Source organism: Esox lucius, chromosome 10 (genome assembly GCF_011004845.1).
Source record: "Esox lucius isolate fEsoLuc1 chromosome 10, fEsoLuc1.pri, whole genome shotgun sequence".
Taxonomy (NCBI): domain Eukaryota; kingdom Metazoa; phylum Chordata; class Actinopteri; order Esociformes; family Esocidae; genus Esox; species Esox lucius.
The window spans coordinates 28502289-28527042 of NC_047578.1; the positions used below are offsets into that span (position 1 = coordinate 28502289).

Genomic DNA, 24754 nt, shown 5'->3' on the forward strand with positions numbered 1-24754 from the left:
AAGGGCAACGAAAAACACCTTGTGACCTCTCTTCTCCCCCTTCTTAAAACCCATTGGATGAGAAAGCCAGGTATTCCTCTTCTCTGACCATTTCCTCAAATATGTTTTGTGAAGATAGTGAGGAGAGACGAATCAAGGAGTATAACACAGAGAAAAATAAATTTACAAAATGCAAGTGAATAAGTTTTCAGAAGCCAGTCATATTTTAGAGAAGTCTGGTGGATTATATTTGAGACCAGTCTGGTGGATTATTGCGCCCTAAAATTAGAGACCATTAATTTGGCAACAGAGCAGCTTTTTTATGCTGTGGTGGAGGGTTTGTAATCAGATCATGAGGCATGTAAGAGTCCTGCCTGGGAAGGCTGCAATTGGGTGGCATGCACAGTAAATATCAAACAGCTGGTTGTGGCTGTGGTCAATGAACTGCAGCCAGCACCCTTTTGCAATTTTTGAAAATACATACAATTGTTAGGAATTGCTACTGGACATTTTGGGACTGTAATCTTCTCTTTGCATTGTACAATTTATCTCCACATTAATTTGCCAATGCTATAAAAATTGCTCTTTTTGTTCATGTTAGTATCAGAATATCTTGTCATTTGTATGGTAGGCTATTAAAACCAATTATAATGTGTTCATCCTGTAAGTAAAATAGACTAAATGCAGATATTCTAGAAAATATATATTTTCTCTCAGACCTGCAAATATACAATGCATATTTTGGAACGTATTTTTTTAAAATCTGGTCTGCTCCTTGTATTTAGGTCTGATCCCAGAATATTCTGGTAAAAGTTATATCAACTAAACAACAACGGTCGTAAGCTATAATGTACATCACATGGAATATATTTTACTTTATTAATGATTCGTCACTTGGTACATTGTCATCATTTGGCCTTCATATTTAGTTTGCACTTTAGCTTCCACTAGATACATGTGTTTTGGATGTCAGGGTATTGTGACAGAGAATTCTTCTCAAACATATGCTCCTCTTTCTTTCTGTTTACTAGGTCTGAAGGTGGAAGTGACCCACTGTGGTACAATGCGGAGAAAGTACAGAGTGTGTAACGTGACCCGCCGCCCTGCCAGCCACCAGACGTGAGCGCCTTCACTGCCTTGACCAAAGCCTTCAATTGGCTCTTTACTGGACAATGGGACTGCTTCCTAGTTGCTCAGTGGAGAATGTTCATTCAAAATACCTTCTTATCTTGGACTGATCTGTTTCAGCCTCAAAGATTTTACTATGAATTCTTTTTTTTGTCATTATGAGATATGTAACAAAATATGCCACCTCTCTGTTTTTTCTCATACCCACAGGTTTCCTCTTCAGCTGGAGAATGGTCAGACAGTGGAGCGCACAGTGGCCCAGTACTTCAGAGAGAAATACAGCCTACAGCTGAAGTACCCTCACCTCCCCTGTCTACAGGTGGGCCAGGAGCAGAAACACACCTACCTGCCACTGGAAGTGAGTAACAATAATATAACTGCCTCTGGCTCTTTTATACTCCCTGCTCCTCCAGCTAACAACCACAGTTGACTGACTGGTGCCTGACTTGTAACCCTGGACAACCACCTGTCATCCAGCCCAGATGCAACTAGGCCAATTTTAGCATCGCTCTTTGTGGGTCTCCCGGTCCGTCTGGCATAATGTGATCAGGGAATTAATCTGGGTTACATTAATGCAACTACACTGCAATGCAAGGCCTTAGACCAGTTTGCCAGTTCTTTGTCTAGTCATTGTGCTATTTGTTCAGCACAGATCCTGTTTCTGAGTTGCGTACACATGTACAGTGGATATAAAATGTCTACACACCCCTGTTAATGTGCCAGGTTCTTGTGATGTAAAAGAATGAGACAAAGATAAGTCATGTCAGAACTTTTTCCACCTTTAATGTGACCTATAATGTGAAAAATTCAATTGAAAAACAAACTTTCTTTGAGGGGGAAAAATAAAAAACTCACAATAACCTGGTTGCGTAAGTGTGCACACCCTTAAACTAATACTTTGTTGAAGCCCCTTTTGATTTTATTACAGCACTCAGTCTTTTTGGGTAGTAGTCTATTAGCATGGCACATCTTGACATGGCAATTTTAGCTCACTCTTCATTGCAAAAGCGCTCCAAATCTCAGGACATCTACTGTGCACAGCCCTCTTCAGATCACCCCACAGATGTTCAATTGGATTCAGGTCTGGGATCTGGCTGGGCCATTCCAAAATTTTAATCTTCTTCTGGTGAAGCCATGCTTTTGTGGATTTGGATGTGTGCTTTGGGTCATTGTCATGCTGAAAGGTGAACTTACTCTTCAACTTCAGCTTTCTAACGGATGCTTGAAGGTTTTGTGCCAGAATTGCCCTGTATTTGCAACTGTTCATAATTCCTTCCACCCTGACTAAGGCCCCGGTTCAAGCTAAAGAAAGATAGCCCCAAAGAATGATGCTGCCACCACCATGCTTCACTGTGGGTATGGTGTTCTTTGGGTGATATGCAGTGTTGTTTTTGCGCCAAACACACCGTTTCATCAGACCATAACACATTTTCCCATGTGCTTTTGGGAGACTTTATTTGTTTTTGCAAACTTTTTTTGTAAGAAGAGTCTTCAGTCTTGGCACCCTACCCCATAGCCCATTCATATGAAGAATACAGGAGATTGTTGTCACATGTAGCCCACAGCCAGTACTTGCCCGAAATTCCTGCAGTTCCTTAATTGTTGCTGTATGCCTCTTGGAAGCCTCCCTGACCAGTTTTCGTCTCGTCTTTTCATTAAAAATGTCCAGTTCTTGGTAATGTCTCTGTTGTGCCATATTTTCTCCACTTGATGTTGACTGTCTTCACTGTGTTCCATGGTATATCTAATGCTTTGGAAATTATTTTGTACCTTTCTCCTGACTGATATGTTTCAACATTGAGATCCCTCTGCTTTGGAAGCTCTCTGCGGACCATGGCTTTTGCTCAGAGATGCAACTAAGAAAATGTCAGGAAAATCCTAATTGAACCGCTGAACTTTATTTGTGATTAATTAGAGTCACTTTAAATGATGGCAGGTGTGTAATAACTTCTATTTAACATGAGTTTGAATGTGATTGGTTAATTTTGAACACAGCCACATCCCCAGTTATAAGACACTTATGCAACCAGGTTATTGTAAACTTTAGATTTTTCACTTTTCCCCCTCGAAGATTTCAATTGAATTGTTCACATTATAGGTCACATTAAAAGTGGAAAACGTTCTGATATGGTTTATATTTGTCATGTCATGTCATGTCATCTTCTTCCGCTTATCCGGGGCCGGGTCGCGGGGGCAGCAGTCTAAGCAGGGATGCCCAGACTTCCCTCTCCCCAGACACTTCCTCTAGCTCTTCCGGGGGGACACCGAGGCGTTCCCAGGCCAGCCGGGAGACATAGTCCCTCCAGCGAGTCCTAGGTCTTCCCCGGGGTCTCCTCCCGGTGGGACGGGACCGGAACACCTTCCCAGGAAGGCGTTCCGGAGGCATCCGAAAAAGATGCCCAAGCCACCTCAGCTGACCCCTCTCGATGTGGAGGAGCAGCGGCTCTACTCTGAGCTCCTCCCGGGTGACCGAGCTTCTCACCCTATCTCTAAGGGATCGCCCGGCCACCCTGCGGAGAAAGCTCATTTCGGCCGCCTGTATCCGGGATCTTGTCCTTTCGGTAATGACCCAAAGCTCATGACCATAGGTGAGAGTAGGAACGTAGATTGACTGGTAAACTTTCTTCACTGGTAAACTTTCTTCACCACGACAGACCGATACATCGACTGCATTACTGCAGAAGCTGCACCGATCCGTCTGTCAATCTCCCGTTCCATCCTTCCCTCACTCGTGAACAAGACCCCTAGATACTTAAACTCCTCCACTTGAGGCAGGCACTCTCCACCAACCTGAAGCGGGCAAGCCACCCTTTTCCGACTGAGGACCATGGCCTCTGATTTGGAGGTACTGATTCTCATCCCCACCGCTTCACACTCGGCTGCAAACCGTCCCAGCGCATGCTGAAGGTCCTGGTTAGAAGGGGCCAACACGACAACATCATCTGCAAAAAGCAGAGACGAAATTGTGTGGTCCCCAAACCTGACACCCTCCGGCCCCTGGCTGCGCCTTGAAATTCTGTCCATAAAAATTACGAACAGAACCGGTGACAAAGGGCAGCCCTGCCGGAGTCCAACATGCACTGGGAACAAGTCTGACTTACTGCCGGCAATGCGGACCAAGCTCCTGCTTCGGTTGTACAGGGATCTGACAGCCCTTAGCAAAGGACCCAGGACCCCATATTCCCCAAGCACCCTCCACAAGATGCCGCGAGGTACACAGTCGAATGCCTTTTCCAAATCCACAAAACACATGTGGATTGGTTGGGCAAACTCCCATGAACCCTCCAACACCCCGTAGAGGGTATAGAGCTGGTCCAGTGTTCCACGGCCCGGACGAAAACCACACTGTTCCTCCTGAATCCGAGGTTCTACTATCGGCCGTATTTTCCTCTCCAGTACCCTGGCATAGACTTTCTCGGGGAGGCTGAGAAGTGTGATCCCCCTATAGTTGGAACACACCCTCCGGTCCCCCTTCTTAAAAAGAGGGACCACCACACCGGTCTGCCATCCCAGAGGCACTGTCCCCGACCGCCACGCGATGTTGCACAGGCGTGTCAACCAAGACAGCCCCACAACATCCAGAGACTTGAGGTACTCAGGGCGGATCTCATCCACCCCCGGTGCCTTGCCACCGAGGAGTTTCTTGACCACCTCAGTGACTTCAGCCCGGGTGATGGACGAGTCCACCTCTGAGCCCTCATCCTCTGCTTCCTCAATGGAAGAAGTGACAGCGGGATTGAGGAGATCCTCGAAGTATTCCTTCCACCGCCCGACGACATCCTCAGTTGAGGTCAACAGCTGCCCACCTCTACTGTAAACAGCGTTGGTAGGGCACTGTTTCCCTCTCCTGAGGCGCCGGATGGTTTGCCAGAATCTCTTCGAGGCCAGCCGATAGTCCTTCTCCATGGCCTCACCGAACTCATCCCAGGCCCGAGTTTTTGCCTCCACAACCACCCGGGCTGCAGCCCGCTTGGCCTGTCGGTACCCGTCAGCTGCGTCAGGAGTCCCACAAGCCAACCAGGCCTGATAGGACTCCTTCTTCAGCTTGACGGCATCCCTTACTTCCGGTGTCCACCACCGGGTTCGGGGATTGCCGCCTCGACAGGCACCGGAGACCTTACGGCCACAGCTCCGAGCGGCCGCTTCGACAATGGCGGTGGAGAACATGGTCCACTCGGACTCAATATCTCCAACCTCCCTCGGGATCCAGTCGAAGCTCTGCCGGAGGTGGGAGTTAAAGATCTCTCTGACAGGAGACTCGGCCAGACGTTCCCAGCAGACCCTTACAGTTCGCTTGGGCCTGCCGAGTCTGTCCAGCTTTCTCCCCCGCCATCGGATCCAACTCACCACCAGGTGGTGATCAGTTGACAGCTCCGCCCCTCTCTTCACCCGAGTGTCCAAGACATACGGCCGCAGGTCAGATGAGACGACAACAAAGTCGATCATCGACCTGCGGCCTAGGGTGTCCTGGTGCCACGTGCACTGATGGACACCCTTATGCTTGAACATGGTGTTCGTTATGGACAAACTGTGACTAGCACAGAAGTCCAATAACTGAACACCACTCGGGTTCAGATCAGGGGGGCCGTTCCTCCCAATCACGCCCCTCCAGGTGTCACTGTCGTTGCCCACGTGGGCGTTGAAGTCCCCCAGTAGAACAATAGAGTCCCCAGTCGGAGCACTTTCCAGCACCCCTCCCAGAGACTCCAAGAAGGTCGGGTACTCTGCACTGCCGTTCGGCCCGTAGGCACAAACAACAGTGAGAGACCTATCCCCGACCCGTAGGCGCAGGGAAACGACCCTCTCGTTCACCGGGGTAAACTCCAACACATGGCGGCAGAGCTGGGGAGCTATAAGCAAACCCTCATTCTTTTACACCACAAAAACCTGGCATTTTAACAGGGGTGTGTAGACTTTTTATTGTGGATTGTGACCAGATGCACAACTGCGCCTGTCTTAGGTTGTCCCAATATCACAGTTGGGATCTTACCCGTCATTGGCTAACCAGCCCTCATCACTGGCCACACTTCAGGTCCTCGGGGAGGATTGGCGGATGCAATACAGCACTGGAATAAATTAAGAGACCACTGCACATTTTTCTTTCCCTTCCAAAATAGTCAAAAAGGAAGGTTTTGAGTGTGGAACAGAAGTGTCAAAATTCAGAGACCACTCCAAATTCAACACTTTTGGTCCTCACTCAACCTTTCCTTTTCAACTTTTTTGGAAAGGAAAGAAAAAGGTGCAGTGGTCTCTTAATTTATTCCAGCAATGTATGTCGCAAGAGTAATTCTTGAGCAGCCCGTAGCACACAGTAGTTTTATCATGTTACAATAAAAAAATGGTGCACCACCCACATGCCACAGCATCTGAAGTCCCCAAGAGCATGAGCCAAAACTGCCACTGGACTACAAAAATTTGGTGTGCAACAAAAAAATATGTTGCCTTTTCAGAAACACTTGTATAATGAAAAGATGTATCTTCCTCCTTAGATTACCAGTGGAATCTCAGTGGGATTAAGCCATTATTTTTATTCACAAAAATACACATACATACATGTACACAAATACACTAATTTATACACAACACTCAAATTGTTCTGGTAATTTAATTAGTTCCATCTCTCTAGATTCCAAAGAGGCAACCATCTTTCCCAGCAGACAAAAATAAATAAATTACCAGCAGCAATATATTTCTCGGTCTTACTGTGATTCTTTAGAACATATTTGAATCTGTCGAGGCTCAAAGCATCCACTGATGCATTCTTGTAAATAAATGTATTACCAAGGAGGAGAATCATGTTTTCAATTGAGCATTGTTTCCCAGGTCACCCAATACGACTCTCTGCAAACTAACTTCCAGGGCGACTCTGTGACACAATAACCAATCTTGAACTTGAATCCAGAATGTTGCCACTATAGGACAGTACTAAAATAGATTAGCTGTTGTTTCTGTTTTGTCCTGACATAGTCTGCATACGGGCGACTGCTCAATTCCCCATAATCTAAGCATTTTTTTGGTGGCCAGAATTCTGTACAACAATTTAAACTGGAAGGCTCTCAGAGACACATGAATAGTTGTTTTATATATTAGTCCATACACTTGGTGCCATGGGATTGGAATATCAAAAAGATTTTCCCAAATGTTTTGAATACTGTGGGGTGCCACAGTCAGCCTTTTTGTAGCAACATTGGAGAGATACATTTGACGGTTTATGTTAGTCCGGTTTAACCATGCATGATCTTTAATAGATTGTCGACCAGGAGATTCATTGCTTTCTAGAGTTAAAATTTTCTTTCTACATTTGTCTGGTATGGTGTGATGGAAATTTCATCAATCAGAACATTTAAAGGAGTAAGTACAGAGACCAAATTCTCTTGGCACAATTTAATAGTTTATTTTTCTAATAGAGAAAAGCGTACAGGATAATCATCGGAGGAGTCTCTAAATTAATACATGACAATCATCAGTACTTATAGTGCTGCCCATCTGTCTTATGTCACATATGTTTTACCCAAAGGGAGGGCTGTCCCCCCAACTTATGCTTCCTTGCCATAATGTTTACTGTAATGTTTACCTAAAGAGGCCAACTGCCCCTACTTCCCCCCCAAAGGCCACATTCCTAAGGAAAAAAGGACTGATACCCTTCTTGGTTTAAGCAGATAAACATAGTCAGAGTACCTAATAATGATCTGATATTATACAGACGTGTGTCACAATCAAAGAAAATAGTTACATACCATGTAATAGAAAGACAGACATTTCTCAAATGTTCCTTAGTTTTAACATTTCCACAACAATGGCTGCAATGAGTTGATTATGCCTCTGAAATAAACATGTTTTTCTATATGCTTGTTTGAGTTGCTCATGAGTGATAAGTACACTAGGGAGTTTTTGGTAGTGGAAATTGTCTTTCCTGTTCAGGTTGTGAGGTCAGGACAAACTTTGGTCCCTAAAAATAAAACTGTACCAATGTTGGTTTTTGTACTGTATTTAATGACCTGAATTCACATTCCTTTTTGTGCCCCCTTGCAGGTTTGCAACATAGTTCCTGGCCAACGCTGTATTAAAAAACTCACTGATAACCAGACGTCGACCATGATCAAAGCCACGGCCCGCTCTGCCCCAGACAGACAGGAGGAGATTAGCAGGCTGGTGAGTACAGTCCTCCTATGGCTGGAAAGTATTATAAATATCACATTTTATTTATCACATGTACCAGGTAAGTATGACTGAGAACAAATTATCATGTACAGCAACAACCTGGATGGAATTAGGTTGTACTGTAACTCAGGGACTGAACAACAGATTATTCACCTTGCTGGCTCTGGGATTCAATCTAGCAGCCTTCCTATTACCGGCCACACTATAAACGCAATAGGCTACCCTCCGCCCACAAGCCTAAAATGTTGAAGAATAATCATGTTATCACCTGTTCTTCCTTTACACCCCTTTCTGCTGTTCCTCTACCTAGGTGCGGAGTGCAAACTATGAGGCAGACCCATTTGTGCAGGAGTTCCAGTTCCGGGTGCGTGACGAGATGGCCCAGGTGACGGGTCGTGTGCTGCCAGCCCCATTGCTTCAGTACGGCGGCAGAGCGAGTTCTGAACACTTCATGGTAAACCATTTATTTGGGTGTTCTGTGCTTTTCTGTCACTTTCTCGCCCCTTGCTTGCCACACTTTTGACTAACTGTCAACCTCTACTTTCATTCTCTCTATTTCACCCTCCTCTCTTTTAGGAAAAATAATCATTATTACTTTGCTTGTACACAGATGGGAAGGTGTAGCCTGTGCTGAGTATTTCACAGAAGACTATAATGGATTTACTGCCAGTCTTGTCCACTTGACAATAAACTTCCCTCTTGATTTATCTGGATGGTTTATCTAACATTTGTAAATTTGACTCTACATTAAATAATTATCTTGGATTTGAGATCACTTATTTCCTTTGATATCAGATGAGAGTACAGAATTTCAACTTTTGTTTTTTCTGTGTTTTTTCATAAATATCTGTTTTACTGTTTAGAAATGAAAGCACTTAATGTATCAGTTCCCACCATTAGATTTTTAGAAACAGATATGTATAAACAAAAATATTTTTTTATACTGCCTCAACATAAGAAACATTTGGTCTTAAATCCTTAATAATGCCATTAAGAGCCTAATTAAAAAATGTTAGCTTCACTGTCAAGGAAATAGAAGAATGACCATGTTAAAGAAAATACAAAGCAATTTTTTTCAAAGTAATCAGTCTCTTTTGTCTGTCTCTCTGTATGTCAGCCACAGCAGATGAACCCTGCAGTGTCTTTGCAGAACCGCACTGTGGCCACTCCCAGCCATGGAGTGTGGGACATGAGGGGCAAACAGTTCCACACCGGTGTTGAGATTAAAATGTGGGCCATCGCCTGCTTCGCCACTCAGAGGCAGTGTCGTGAGGAGATCCTCAAGTGAGTGCTCTCTGTCCCATGTATTAATTAATGCACACCAATGTTAGACAGTCAGCACATTGCGCATATACAGTGCCTTGAACGTATTCACCCCCCATGGACCTTTCCACATTCTGTGTTACAACATGAAATTTGCACCTATGCAACGCAAAAATGTATAATGTCAATGTGAAAAATATTTTTATCTAAATTAAACAACAATTAGAAAACAGAAAATAATTGATATACTCAGTGGCCATTTTATTAGGTACACCTATATAGTATCAGGTAGAACCCGCTTTTCCTTCCAGGACAGCCTAAATTCTTTGTGGCATGGATTTAACGAGGGACTGGAAACATTCCTTAGGGTTTTTGATCCATGACTTCCAATACCAACTAATTCCAAATGTGCCCCATTGAACTGCCCAGTTCATTGGAGTAAATTTAAGTCACTGTCATGATTGTGGTACCAACTTGAGATGATAAAGGGCATAATGTGTGCTAAGAAATATTCCCCATACCATAATACCACCACCAGCCAGTACTATGGACACAGGGCAAGATCGAGTAATGCAGTTTACACCAAATTCTGACTCTACCATCATGTCACAGAAAAATCTAAATTGGTGAGACCAGACAATTTTTTTCCAATTTGTTTTTCTCAATTTTTCACATGCCCACATTAGCCTCATCTTTCGCTTCCTAGCCGACAAGAGTGGCCTTTTGCTGCTGCAGCCAGGCTTGACATGTTTTGTGTCAAAAGCGTCCATTATTTACTACTCTGTATGGTAATATTATTTATCCTGTGTATGTATACAAATATCACATCATGCAAAATATGTATATCAAATACACATATTTTACATAGAGGTTAAACTTGGCTTGTTATTTTCAAAATAAGTTTTTCTTTTGAAACTAGAAACCAACTTGTACTTGCTACTTTTATATACTTGTATACATTTTAGATTACGGGGATGTCATCTACATGCATGCTTCTTGTCAGTCATGCTTTGGACACTGTTTTTACCATGGTGCTTTAAAGTTCATTACAAATTGTAGAGTGCTTACTCACCACTGTGTTCTATACAGTAGAGTAGGCTGGCCATCATTGTTGACACATAGGCTCTCTCATTGGTACTTTTTAATTTATAAGGCTATTCTGGGTATGACACCATCATACCTTTGCGAACATATCAGCAGAAAAAGTTCTAATAGCTATTGCTTATCATCACAGGATCTCCATCTTCCGTCACTTCCCACTGTCCGCACAGACATGGGCAGAAAAGCTTTTAGGGTTGCTGCTCCTACAGCCTGGAATGGTCTTCAATCTGAACTACAAATGCAGGACCTTGTAGCACAGGGTGTTTTAAAAGACAAATTGAGAACAATGGAATAAGGGCTATCTTAAGGGCTATCTAATCACTTGTAAGTGCTTTTAAAATTGTGCATCTTTTTAAATTGTTGGTGTATTTACTTGTATTTGGCCCTGTATGGTATGGTTGGTGTATTTTTATTTCCCTATGTTTGTGTTTTATGTTTTACATTCGTTTTTGTTTGTGATGCCCATCTTGGCCTGGACAGTCCTGAAAAAGATTTGTAATCTCAGTGAGTCTTTCCTGGATAAATAAAGGTTAAATAAAAATAAAGAGATGCCTTTCTCCACCACTGCTGTAAAGATGTTTGTCTAAGCATTTATTGTCTTTCTGTCCCCTTGAACTCGTCCGGCCATTCTCCTTCAACCTCTCTCAATTGGTCTTCCCACACAGAACACACATGTCACATTGCCTTTATCTTTAAGTTGGATTTTGACAAACTTTTGCCTTCCAGTGTAAACATCATCGTAAAATAATGATTGTCTATATATAATAGTTTTCTCATGCTCGAACTCCATTTACTCCTCTCTCTCAATTTCCCTCTCCAGGGGTTTCACCGACCAGCTGCGGAAGATCTCTAAGGATGCTGGGATGCCCATCCAGGGCCAGCCATGTTTCTGTAAGTACGCCCAGGGAGCGGACAGTGTGGAGCCCATGTTCAGGCACTTGAAGAACACCTATGCTGGACTGCAGCTCATCATCGTCATCCTGCCTGGAAAGACGCCTGTCTACGGTAAGCTCACAGACTCAACTTTGATTACATTATTTATTAAAACCTGTATTAATGACAAACTATTCAATACATATACAGTATATAAATATAGTTTTTTTTTATTTATATATTAATTATAATTTATATATTTATTATTATTATCTTATTTTTGTGGTCATGTTATACCACACTCTAGATTTTGGTGTGAAATGGTTATCTGAGTCCAGGGAAAGTCATATTCTTCTGAATATGTTTGCATTGAAACATGTAAATATAAAATGCGAGAATTGTTATATTCCAGTTTCTGAATGCCAGAGACAAGTGAGACCATAGTTTCTATAGTTTCTATGCCAAATTATTCCAATTGTCATCCAGATTACTTTTACTTACTTTACCCATGCTATTCTGTATTGTCACTAAATATACATAGGTCCATTATATTTTCTTCATACTTTTTATTTGGTTTAAGTCTTTTGAGGTTTTCAAACAAATAAAAAAATTGGAAGTGTATTTATAGCAATCTTCTCAGTTTTGTAGCATTTGCTTTAAAGAAACTGTATGTAGTGGGTAGAACAATTATTTGATACACTGCCGATTTTGCAGGTTTTCCTACTTACAAAGCATGTAGAACTCTGTATTTTTATCAATGGTACACTTCAACTGTGAGAGATGGAATCTAAAACAAAAATCCAGAAAATCACATTGTATGATTTTTGAATAATTAGTTTGCATTTTATTGCATGACATAAGTATTTGATCACCTACCAACCAGTAAGAATTCCGTCTCTCACAGACCTGTTAGTTTTTCTTTAAGAATCCCTCCTGTTCTCCACTCATTACCTGTATTAACTGCACCTGTTTCAACTCGTTACCTGTATAAAAGACACCTGTCCACACACTCAATCAAACAGACTCCAACCTCTCCACAATGGCCTCGACCAGAGAGCTGTGTAAGGACATCAGGGATAAAATTATAGACCTGCACAAGGCTGGGATGGGCTACAGGACAATAGGCAAGAAGCTTGGTGAGAAGGCAACGTGGATTAAAATCCTGCAGCGCACACAAGGTCCCCCTGCTCAAGCCAGCGCATGTCTAGGCTCGTCTAAAGTTTGCCAATGACCATCTGGATGATCCAGAGGAGGAATGGGAGAAGTTCATGTGGTCTGATGAGACAAAAATAGAGCTTTTTGGTCTAAACTCCACTTGCCGTGTTTGGAGGAAGAAGAAGGATCAGTACAACCCCAAGAACACCATCCCAACCGTGAAGCATGGAGGTGGAAACATCATTCTTTGGGGATGCTTTTCTGCAAAGGGGATAGGACGACTGCACCCTATTGAGGGGAAGATGGATGGGGCCATGTATCGCGAGATCTTGGCCAACAACCTCCTTCCCTCAGTAAGAGCATTGAAGATGGGTTGTGGCTGGGTCTTCTAGCATGACAACGACACGATACACACAGCAACTAAGGAGTGGCTCCGTAGGAAGCATCTCAAGGTCCTGGAGTGGCCTAGCCAGTCTCCAGACCTGAACCCAATAGAAAATCTTTGGATGGAGCTGAAAGTCCGTATTGCCCAGCGAAAGCCCCAAAACCTGAAGGATCTGAAGAAGGTCTGTATGGAGGAGTGGGCCAAAATCCCTGCTGCAATGTGTGCAAACCTGTTCAAGAACTATAGGAAACGTATGATCTCTGTAATTGCAAACAAAGTTTCTGTACCAAATATTGAGTTCTGCTTTTCTTATGTATCAAATACTTATGTCATGCAATAAAATGCAAATTAATTACTTAAAAATCATACAATGTGATTTTCTGGATCATTTTTTTTGATTCCGTCACTCACAGTTGAAGAGTACCTATGATAAAAATACAGAGTTCTACATGCTTTGTAAGTGGGAAAACCTGCTAAATCGGCAGTGTATCAAATGCTTGTTCTCCCCACTGTACATGACTTTCATGGGATTAATCTCAATAGGAAGCTATTGCAAGTATTTTTACTCAGTGTATAGCCTTCTTAGCTTTATGTGGGCCCCTTGACTTCTTAATGTTCAGAAGACCAAGGTTATCTATTTATATCATTTTTATTTTGAGCCCAACCGGTGACCTACAATACGGCACTAGGTCTTAACTACTTTTCTCTGTCTTCCACACAGCTGAGGTAAAGCGGGTAGGAGACACCCTCCTGGGCATGGCCACTCAGTGTGTCCAGGTGAAGAACGTGGTGAAGACGTCCCCCCAGACCCTCTCCAACCTCTGCCTCAAGATCAATGTCAAGCTGGGGGGCATCAACAATATCCTGGTGCCACACCAACGGTATAGGAGATTGTGTGTGTTTGTGCCTGTGTGCTACTAGTGACTGGTACCATTGGCTTTGTGGCCTTTGATATATTTGGAAAATTCTTAAAAATTTACTTTCCATTTGTGGACCTAAAAATTAAATATTTCAGATGTGTATGGCTCCAGGCACAAAACCCTGTCTAGAAGACACCTTTATAGAGAAGCCCATACTGTATGTAACAGAAGAACCAGTATACCTTATGTAGGAAAGCATCTATACTGTTTGTATTATATGACAAACAAACCAATTTGGACTTCAGGTTAAGTGTCTGAGGATTGTTTTTCTGTGTCTCCTCAAAGTCCCTCAGTATTCCAACAGCCTGTTATCTTCCTGGGGGCTGACGTCACTCACCCTCCAGCCGGTGATGGAAAGAAGCCATCCATTGCGGCGGTAAGCCTCTTGCAGTAATTCTAGTTCCCAATGCTGCTTTCCTCCACAACATTCATTGTTTATACATTTGGTATGTTTGTTAGCCTACACCCTTTACAATCCTGCCCATCTCTCTGGTTCTCTCTAGGTGGTGGGCAGTATGGATGCCCACCCCAGCAGGTACTGTGCTACTGTAAGGGTCCAGAGGCCCAGACAGGAAGTGATCCAGGACCTGGCCTCCATGGTGCGAGAGCTGCTCATCCAGTTCTACAAGTCCACCCGTTACAAACCTACCAGAATCATCTTCTACAGGGATGGCGTGTCAGAGGGACAGTTCAGACAGGTTTAGTTTAAATACTTATACGTATTTTAATTTTAAATTTGACAAACAAACAACAAGTCTCTATATGTAGAAAGGCATTTTTTCTTCTCAGACTCTTTAGCTGTGAATGGATACTTCAGGATTTTGCCAACAAACCTCATAAATATTTCTGTTGGATGAACTTTTCACAAAAAAAATTGGGTAACACTTCAAATTACAGCTTGTTTCTTACACAGTATTACCCACATAACTACGACGTGGTAAGAAAGCAGTAATAAGACAGTAAAAAACAGATTGTAACAAATTAACCAAACATAAAACGTGTGCATTTTGCTGAGTCAAGCACATACCTATTCTTAATTTTGATTTCTGTAGTCATAATTATCTTACACTCTTTAAGTTGCAAGCTGATTAACTTGTATTGATTGCACAGCAATGCAATTCAACTTCTAACTAGCGTCCTTTCTAGCTTAATTAGCTTGCTAACAAATACAAATTGGAAAGCTGTCAACCGATCACCATCTGGTGGTGAGTTGGGTCAGGGGGTCGGGGAAGAGACTGGACAGACCGGGAAAGCCCAAACGGGTAGTGCGGGTGAACTGGGAACGTCTGGAGGAGGCCCCTGTCTGAAAGATATTCAACTCACACCTCCGGCTGAGCTTTTCTGGCATCCCTGTGGAGATTGGGGGCATTGAACCTGAGTGGTCAATGTTCAAAGCCTCCATTGCCGAAGCTGCGGCGGGGAGCAGTGGTCTAACGGTCTTAGGTGCATCAAGGGGCGGTAACCCTCGAACACCCTGGTGGACACTGGTGGTCAGGGAAGCCGTCCGACTGAAGAAGGAGGCCTTCTGGGATATGTTATCCCGGAGGACTCCGGAGACGGTTGCAGTGTACCGACGAACGCGAAGGGCTGCGACCTCTGCTGTGAAAGAGGCAAAACAGCGGGTGTGGGAGGACTTCGGGTAAGCCATGGAGAAGGACTTTCGGTCGGCACCAAGGTGCTTCTGGAAAACCGTCCGCCACCTCAGGAGGGGAAAACGGGGAACCATCCAAGCTGTGTACAGTAAAGATGGGACACTGTTGACCTCAGCTGAGGAGGTAATTGGGCGATAGAAGGAACACTTTGAGGAACTCCTAAATCCCACTAACACGCCTTCTATAGTGGAGGTAGAGCTGGAGGCTGATGGGGAAGCATCGTCAATTGAGGTAGTCAAACAACTCCCCAGTGGCAAAGCTCCGGGGATTGACGAGATCTGTCCAGAAATGTTGAAAGCTTTGGATGTGGAGGGGATGTCTTGGATGACACGCCTCTTCAACTTTGCGTGGGAGTCAGGGACAGTGCCAAAGTGGCGGACCGGGGTTGTGGTTCCCCTGTTCAAAACGGGAGACTAGGGGGTGTGTGCCAATTACACCTCCCACAATTACCTCCCTGGGAAAGTCTACTCAAAGGTACTGGAAAGGAGGTTGTAGAGGAACAATTCGGATTCCGTCCTGGTCGGAACAACCGACTAGCTCTTTACTCTTGCAAGGATCCTGGAGGGGGCCTGGGAATATGTCCATCGAGTCTACATGTGTTTTGTGGAGGTCCCTTCTGAGGGCTGTACAATCCCTGTACGTCCAAAGTGAGAGCTGTGTTTGGGTTCTAGGTGGGGGTTGGCCTCCGCCAGGGTTGCGATTTGTCACCAATCCTGTTTGTAACGTTCATGGACAGGATATCGAAGCATAGTCGGAGTGGGGAGGGGTTGCAGTTCGGTGGGTCTCATCACTGCTTTTTGCGGATGATGTGGTCATAATGGCAGCATCGGTCTGTGACCTTCAGCACTCACTGGACCTGTTCGCAGCCAAGTGCAAAGCAGTTGCACCTCTAAATCTGAGGCCATCGTTGTCAGCAGGAAACCGATGGAGTGCCTCCTACGGGTAGGGAATGAGGCATTACCCCAAGTAAAGGAGTTCAAGTATTTTGGGGTCTTGTTCGCGAGTGAGGGGACAATGGCCGAAGAATCGGAGCAGCAGGGGCGGTATTGCATTCACTTTGCCTCACCGTTGTGACAAAAAGAGAGCTGAGCCGGAAGGCAAAGCTCTCGATATACCAGTCAATTTTCGTTCCTACCCTCACCTATGGTCATGAAGTCTGGGTCATCGCGAGTACAAGCGGCTGAAACAGAAGGGTGGCTAGCTGATGAAGATGAATGAACAAATTGGAAAGCTTGGTTTAACGTGAATTGCTTGTTTTAGTTTGGGTTTATAGTTACAGTATAAAAAATGTGCTACCTACCTTTGCACCCCCGTTTGGCGTGTAGTATGCAATGTAGTTCTTCTTTTCTTTCTATTGCAGCAAATGTATTTATAAAGCACTTTTTACATCAGCAGTTGTCACAAAGTGCTTTTACAAAACACCCAGCCTTAAACCCCAAGGAGCAAACAACAGTAGTGTTGAATTTCAGTGGCTAGGAAAAACTCCCTAAAAAGGCTGAAATTTAGGAAGAAACCTAAAGAGGAACCAGGCTCAGAGGGGTGACCAATTATTTTCTGGCTGTGCCGGGTGAACATATTTAGAGTAAACATTTTAATAATTAATAAATGCATGTAGGCAGTGTCCAGAGTCTATTTAAACCTAGTCCAGGTCGGAAGCATGACCAGATGGGCAAAGACCGGGACAATAATATAGCAGCGTAAGACCTTGGGGCTGAGTCGGGGGGTCCAGTGACACTGTGGCCCTCTCCGGGGGAGGCCCCAGACAGGGCCCAACAGGCAGGAAATCAATCCAACCACATTGCCAAGCATCAACCAAAGGGACACCCACCAACCTCAGCCACCCTGAATAAGGGCAGAGTATTGCCAGCAGAGTACAGCCCAATTGCATAATCCGCCCCCGGTTGTCATTGGAGGGGAGGGTATCCCAGTGGCGATGAGAGCCCACCTGGCAAGACAGCAAGGGTGGACAGTATCAAAACCTTCTGGTCACCTTCATGCCCCTGGGCCAGACTACACTGAATCATAGACCATGCGGTAGGGATCTTTAGTAGGGTCTTTAGTAGACACTTGAAGTTTTGCACTAAGTTGTGCCGCACACATGCTGTAGGTGGCGGTATGCACCTCTAATGTTCACAATACAGCCCACTTTCCTTGTAGTTACCCCATAAGTGTTGAGGTGGTTCCGTGTAACAACTGGTTGAAATGGACTAAAATGGACAGTTGTTCCTGTGTAACTTCAGTGTAACTACGTGGGTACAGACACCACTTCAAACTGCAGCCATCTTTATTAGTACTTACACCGTAAGTGTTGAGTTGGTTCCATTTAAGAACAGGTTTAAGATGATGGACTTACTAGGAACGTACATGGTAAGTATATGTAAAAGTACACAAGGTTTGGGAAAGAATATGCTACAGCATGAGGATGAATTGACAGTAATGTAATGGATTATTAACTGGTAAAAAGGATCATTTGCCACATATTTGATTCCTGTTTATCAGGTTTTATGAAATAGCCTAGGTTTAATGTGTATTTACGTCAAATGATAATGGATCTTATTTATAACTACATTAGGAGACAACATATTTTGATGGAGTTGTATGTTCGGGTACTATCCAAATGGGAGCCAGGCAGACTTGCAACGTAGTACCTTTGGATATGCACATTGCCGCATATTGGGAAAAAACCTGCATATGAGTGTTTTGGGGGAGAAGTGGTGGGCGATGTATGACAAGTCACTTTAAAATGATAAATTCGAAAGTACAAATAAGAATGAAAAGGATGTTCTTTCAAATGGAGACAGTGTTTATCTTTTAATCACCTGTCCATTTACTAATTAGGTATATAGTAGTAACTTTCCTCATTCATATAACTAAATTGATTCTACATTCTTACACGCTGTTCCCACGTTACGGCCAAACTGTGCATGTACGTGGGTAATACCTAAGTAGTTATGTAGTAGTTGCGTTCTTCATTCGTAGTAAGTACATAACTGTTCCTGCGTTCTTACCACATACTTAAATTTTTGTTACTTTGTAGTTACATGGGTAATACCGTGGAAGTAATGGGTTGTAATTTGAAGCATTACCGAGAATTGTGGTCCACCATTTTTCACAGATTATGGAAAAGTAGATCAAGGGCTTCATTGTCAATATCCTGAATTATCCCAATTAACCAACTTTTCAACACTCTTTGTTTAAGTGTTGACTCTGTGCGACAGGTGCTGTACTATGAACTGTTAGCCATTAGGGAAGCCTGTATCATGCTGGAGAAGGAGTATCAGCCAGGCATCACCTATATTGTGGTGCAGAAGAGGCACCACACACGCCTTTTCTGTGCAGACCGCAACGAACGTGTAAGTATCATGGAAATATATTTTAGTTCTCTTTGTGACAAAAAGGTATCATTATTATGGCTCTCTTCTTCATGGGCTAGGTTTTATGTTCTAGTGTTAGCTAACTGTTTTTGAATGAGCTACTGTTGTGCCTCCGGCAGGTGGGACGTAGTGGTAACATCCCTGCAGGCACCACCGTGGACACAGACATCACCCACCCCTACGAGTTTGACTTTTACCTCTGCAGCCACGCGGGAATACAGGTTTCTTGAAGCTTTCACTGAGGTTTTGTTAAACATGCATAGAATTGTGTGGGAAAAAATCAGTGTCATTGGCAAGGTTTAGGTAGTATTTTCTGCATACCAAAATAGAGCTTTTACTGTGTTGGACTTTTTTTATGTGTTGCATCAATGCTGGCATTCTCTCCATGGGGTCTGCACTCTCCCTTTAGGGTCACTGACCTGGTTCTTTCTCCAGGGTACAAGCCGGCCTTCTCACTACCATGTCCTTTGGGACGACAACTGCTTCACTGCCGACGAGTTCCAGCTTCTCACCTACCAGCTGTGCCACACCTACGTCCGCTGCACCCGCTCCGTCTCCATCCCTGCACCAGCCTACTATGCCCACTTGGTGGCTTTTCGCGCCCGCTACCATCTGGTGGACAAAGAACATGACAGGTAAGGGTGTGAAAAGGAGCCATTTCGGTATATACTTTCTGTAGGGCTGAAATCAATGTTGTTTGCTGTTTTATCAACTAAGAAACAGCAGGTCGCATAGATAATGTATAATTGATCAGAAAGAATGTTAAAGTTCACTGAATTTAAAGGCACACTTGTTTTTCTATCCCCTTTCCTCACTTCCTTTACTTGAACACACGCAGTGCGGAGGGTAGCCACATCTCGGGGCAGAGCAACGGCAGAGATCCCACAGCCCTTGCCAAGGCTGTTCAGATTCACCATGACACAATGAGGACCATGTACTTTGCCTAACAGCTTGAACACCCCTCTCAACCAACCACCAACATCGTATCACCCCCTAGTGGGGTTCAGCCTGGTCTGTCTCACATCTGACCCTGGGCCGGTACAGCTCTGGTCCCACCAAGAGGACGCCAAGCTGCTAAGTTCAAAAACAACAACAAAAACAGCCAGAGGGCAGCACAGCAAGGTTATGCAATACAAAACCAGCCAATGGTCTCCAGCCCCGTTCTCCTCTGCAGTGTTTCTTTTTTTTTATTCGTTGTTAATGATCTGAAACGTGGTTGACAAGCTGCACTGGTCACGTCCTTGTCGAACAGGTTTATTTTGGACAGCATCTCAACTTTCACTTTGTGTTACTTGCAACGTGGCAACACGTGGAAATGGAAGCGAGGAATCGATTGAGGAAAGCTTTAGTGGGCAGGTGGGTGGTTTGACAGTGCCGTTGTTGGTCCAGAGGGGACCGTTTTAGTTTTTTCAACCTATTGATGATCTGATGATCTCGTTGCATGTCTCAGTCAACCTGTAGCCGTTATCTTGTGAGTCTTTGCATGTTCTGTAGACGTCTGATCGCCATGGCGATGCCCATCATTTGAGAATGCTTGTCTATCACAGATGTGACCTGTTTTCCTACGACAAGTTGGTCATCTAGTTAATATGCTCTCTTCTTTAGCCAATGGTGACTTATTTGCATTCATTGCGCCAGAGTTTAACATTGCACTCTATATATCAATCTCAGCATTGATAAAAAATTTTTTTACATACAGCCACAAACAGCCATTGTTTTAAAGATTATCTGAGAAGTGCTGTTAGAATATCAACACTGGCTACTTCATGAACCTACTTGGAACCTTTCAGAGTTCACTGTAGCATTTCCCTTTTGCTTTCAGTTTTACTACACGTTGCTTTTTATGAGATCGGCCTTATTTAAAATCTGTTTTCAGTTATCACTGTTTGTTTGTTTTGTCTTTTTTTAAGTAAGGAACTGACAGTGTCATGGAATCTTTTAGTGCAATAAGTGTCTAAAGCAAAAGATGGGTTCTATGGTTAATATAACAATTTGGGGCAGTTGTGATCAGAATAGAACAGGGGACAAAAGATACAGAATGTTGGTGAACTGGAGTGGATTGATTCCACAGCAATAACTTACATTGTGAGTTAATTCGAGCAATTGATATTATTACAAAAAAGGAGTTTATTAAATGGGGTGAATAATGAATGAATGAATAAGTGCCTGTTTTGGGTGGGAAATAGAAGAACTTGAAAGCCAACGGATGTATTTATTTTAGTTGGAGCTCCTCTGAGGTCCATTAGTTAGGTTACAGTACAGTGAAATAGTGTAATCCAGGCATTACTGTAAGCATGATATATTGACCAAAATGGTCTGGCATTTGAGAGCTGTGTGTGTGTGTGTGTGGCAGCATGAATTCAGTTTCATGATTAAGTTTTCAATGTGAATTATTACATCATCGAATAACGTATATTGACCAATTGAAGGTTGGGGACAGGTTTAGCTATTGAATCTGTCTCATTCATTTTAATGCTCTGGAGATAGGACTCATTTTTGCACTGTTAAAATTAAACCTTCGTATTTGGGGATATGAAAAGGTGATTTGTCACATTGTATCAAAGGGCATTTTCTATCCCATAGCCTTGCTGTGCAGCATCCTCGGGGTGTCAGGGACGGTTTTCGACTTTTGTCTAGTTCCACTCTGACCAAATCATCGTGCCTCGTTGTGTGAGGAGGAGTGTTCGGGGCATGCACAGTTTGGCCACGTCCAGCTACAGCTGATCCTGGCTCACACTGCAATTGCAAAAGAAGTGGTTGCAGCGTGGCCGGTGCTATACCACGCTTGTCCTATAGCCACGTGTTACCAGAACCAAACTAGCTGCTATAACACGTGTTTTCATTCATATATATTCATACAATGTGCAAAAAGAGACTATAAGTATACAACAATTTACTGCACTTACAGATGCTTGTGTTTCAGGTGAGACAGGTGGCCTGGTGCTGAGCGGCAGTGTGTGTGTGCATGTGTGCGTGCGCTGTATTCAAATATTTTAATCTTAATTTGGTGTAACATAGAGGAATCCCCCGTGCTATGATACGAGGAGACATACCCATAGTTCTACTAAGAAAGTGGTGGAAATCTATAGAGCTAGACCCTGGAGGTGGTATGAATTAACTCCCAACAAATGTTTGTACTTTTCTTCAAGGCATCAGGCACAGCCATTTGATTTTACTTGAAGAGCAAATATAGGTGGGTAGGATCCAGTCAACTGCAACTGTGGGCTAATGTGTAGCCACCTCACTATTTTGAGCAACATTTGAAGTCCTTACAGTCGTAGTACAAATAGGAATTCTCTCTACACTTGCGTCGCAACAGAATAAACCTTCAGAGCCTAGTGACTGGGGTTGGATCTAGCAGGAGCTGTATTGGGAGCTGATTGGTGGGGGTCCTAATGCAGTGTCTGAGTTGCAAATGGTACCCTTTCCCTTTATAGTGCAGAACTAACAAAAGTAGTGCTCTAAGTAGAGAATAGGGTGCCATATGTTACTTAACCAGGTTCCTCTAAGTGATGCCCTCAACTCTATAAAAGCTGGACATCAGATGCCTTCTTTAATGTTATTTTAAAGCATTTCTAATTATGAAACATAGATATTTGTATATGTAATAATATTAAAGACCACTTATTTTTGCTAACAAATTCTAAGAAACATTAAATTATATGAATCAGTAAAACAATTATTAATAGTAAAATAAAGAATACAATAGTAATACTAATAATAATATACATGTAATAATGCTATTGTTTATATGTTGTGTGAAAGAAAAGCTACTGAGATCTGTTGCATTGAATTTACCTTTGTGTGGGGAAGTGCTGTTTTTTTCGTTGGCAGATGTTGTGTTGTTGTGTAGTAACTGATTAGATAAACCTCCCTCTATTCCCTGTCACCCTGTTCTCTGTTCATTAAACTAACATGCTTTGGAGAGTGGCCTAGCTTCCTTTCAGTAGCATCCATTAAACTCACAGAAACTGGTCTTGTAGAACATGTAGTGAATGTGACCTCAATTTTGAGTGTTAACTTCATCCAAGACAGTTGGTGTGTATGTTTGTGTTTGTGCACATTTTACTATCCTGGTGGGGACCAAAAATACTCGCAGGGATAACAAACAAGGAAACAAGGAACATTTTACCTTGAGAAAACATTATGCCTGTTCCTATAATGGATTTGGGTAGCATTTACATTTGGGTTATGTTTAGTACTATGGCTAAGTTTTTGGGTTTACGAGATGTTGAGCAGAGAACAGAATTTTTAATGGGAATAATTTTTTATGTCCCCACAAGGATAGAGATTTAAAAAATGTGTGTGCGTATCATTGTTTTTTAATGTTGTGGGGTGGGGTTGAAGGTTCATCCATGGACAGAATTGTCTCTAGACTGTGCCTTTCATGATGGTGCTGAAAACGAATAAATCAAAGAAGATATCTTACTTTCAAAACATTGATGGCAATATGCCCATTTCAATATGGAAGTGTGTGTTGACAGTCGACAATACTGTAAAACATGCTCGTTTGTGTGTATGTGTGTGCCTTGGGTGTATGTTTGTCTGTACCTCTGATATGCCAAGAAATACATCAAAATGCAGAAGTGATCCATTTTGAAGTGTCAGGACCAAAAAGGCTTGTGGAAATGGTAAAGTGGTCATGCAGTCACATGGCTCAACAACCAAAATGTGTATTTTTACTAACTGGGCACTGAAATGGAAATTTCAAACTGCCACCATCTTATGTTGGAAACCAGTTAAGTGTAATGTATGAGATTTTTGCCTTTGATTTCATTTGTTATATCCTTTAATTGATGTCAAGCAATAGGGGTGTTCTCCCCAATGTGCCAGCAATAAACAAAGTGATTTTTATCCTCTGAGCAACTGAATGTTGGGTTACATCAGAGTAATTTCCCAAATTAAACTATTGCCTATACGGCACTACTTTTGACTAGTGGTGCACTATGAATAACATAGGGTGTTATTTGGGAATTAACTTTCAAAGTACACGTTTTAATTACCATCCCATGTGAGCGCCTTGCATTCTATTTGCCACCTTTTGGATGCTAATTGTTCTCAAATTAATTATATGTCTCAAATGGCACTGTATTCCCTATATGACGCACTCTCTTTGAACAGTGCTCGTGGGGCTCTGTTCAAAAATAGTGCAAATTGTTGGTATTATGGTGTCACTTGGTACAGAACTACTGTTGTAGGCCTATGCATATGTGTGTCCTATTTTTTCAGAAAATACTGCTCTGGCGTATACAGAATGTATATGTTTCTCCTCAAGATCTTTATGGAAATACCTCAGCGTGTTGCATCTGGAAGTTAAAACAAAATGCAGTTATCCAGTTGTGCCACATGAGTGCCCACTTGCCTGGGAAAAGATTCCTCAGACAGTTCCTCCAAACCCTGCGCCTCTAATGTGGTTTGCTGTATATCAGACTTAATAAGGTACAAATGATCAATTGCTTTGGTACAAGTATAATGCACAGTTTTCTGTTTTTTTTCCCTGATAATGAAATTGTTGTGACACTTTTAGAAGTATAATTGTATGTACAGAAAATACCTTTTGTCTTAACACTTATCTGATCCCAGTCCTAAGTTGAATCCTTATATTTCATTCTCATATTTAATTGTTGTTTTAATTAAATACTCTATGTATGAAATGTGTGTTTGTGTACTCATTGAGAGAATGAATGAGCAGTGTTTAATATAAAGTCAACAATTGAATAAATGAGCGATCAAAGTGTGTTACCGTAGTGTGAGGAAAATATT

General features: G+C 42.9%; 1 protein-coding gene across 3 annotated transcripts in view; it reads left to right on the forward strand.

Moving 5' to 3' along the window:
* Positions 1–24600, forward strand: part of ago3b (argonaute RISC catalytic component 3b) — a 73170-nt gene extending 48570 nt beyond the window's left edge. For all 3 annotated transcript variants that reach the window (XM_013132700.4, XM_029122678.2, XM_020044716.3), the window contains 13 exons: positions 1011–1098; positions 1318–1465; positions 8140–8259; positions 8579–8722; positions 9386–9552; positions 11453–11637; positions 13767–13926; positions 14251–14341; positions 14469–14663; positions 18836–18970; positions 19111–19212; positions 19427–19626; positions 19830–24600. In XM_013132700.4, coding sequence (XP_012988154.1) covers positions 1011–1098; positions 1318–1465; positions 8140–8259; positions 8579–8722; positions 9386–9552; positions 11453–11637; positions 13767–13926; positions 14251–14341; positions 14469–14663; positions 18836–18970; positions 19111–19212; positions 19427–19626; positions 19830–19938 — 1844 coding nt within the window. In that variant the 3' untranslated portion in view covers positions 19939–24600. The remainder of the gene's footprint in view (positions 1–1010; positions 1099–1317; positions 1466–8139; positions 8260–8578; positions 8723–9385; positions 9553–11452; positions 11638–13766; positions 13927–14250; positions 14342–14468; positions 14664–18835; positions 18971–19110; positions 19213–19426; positions 19627–19829) is intronic.
* The last annotated feature ends 154 nt before the right edge of the window (positions 24601–24754 follow it).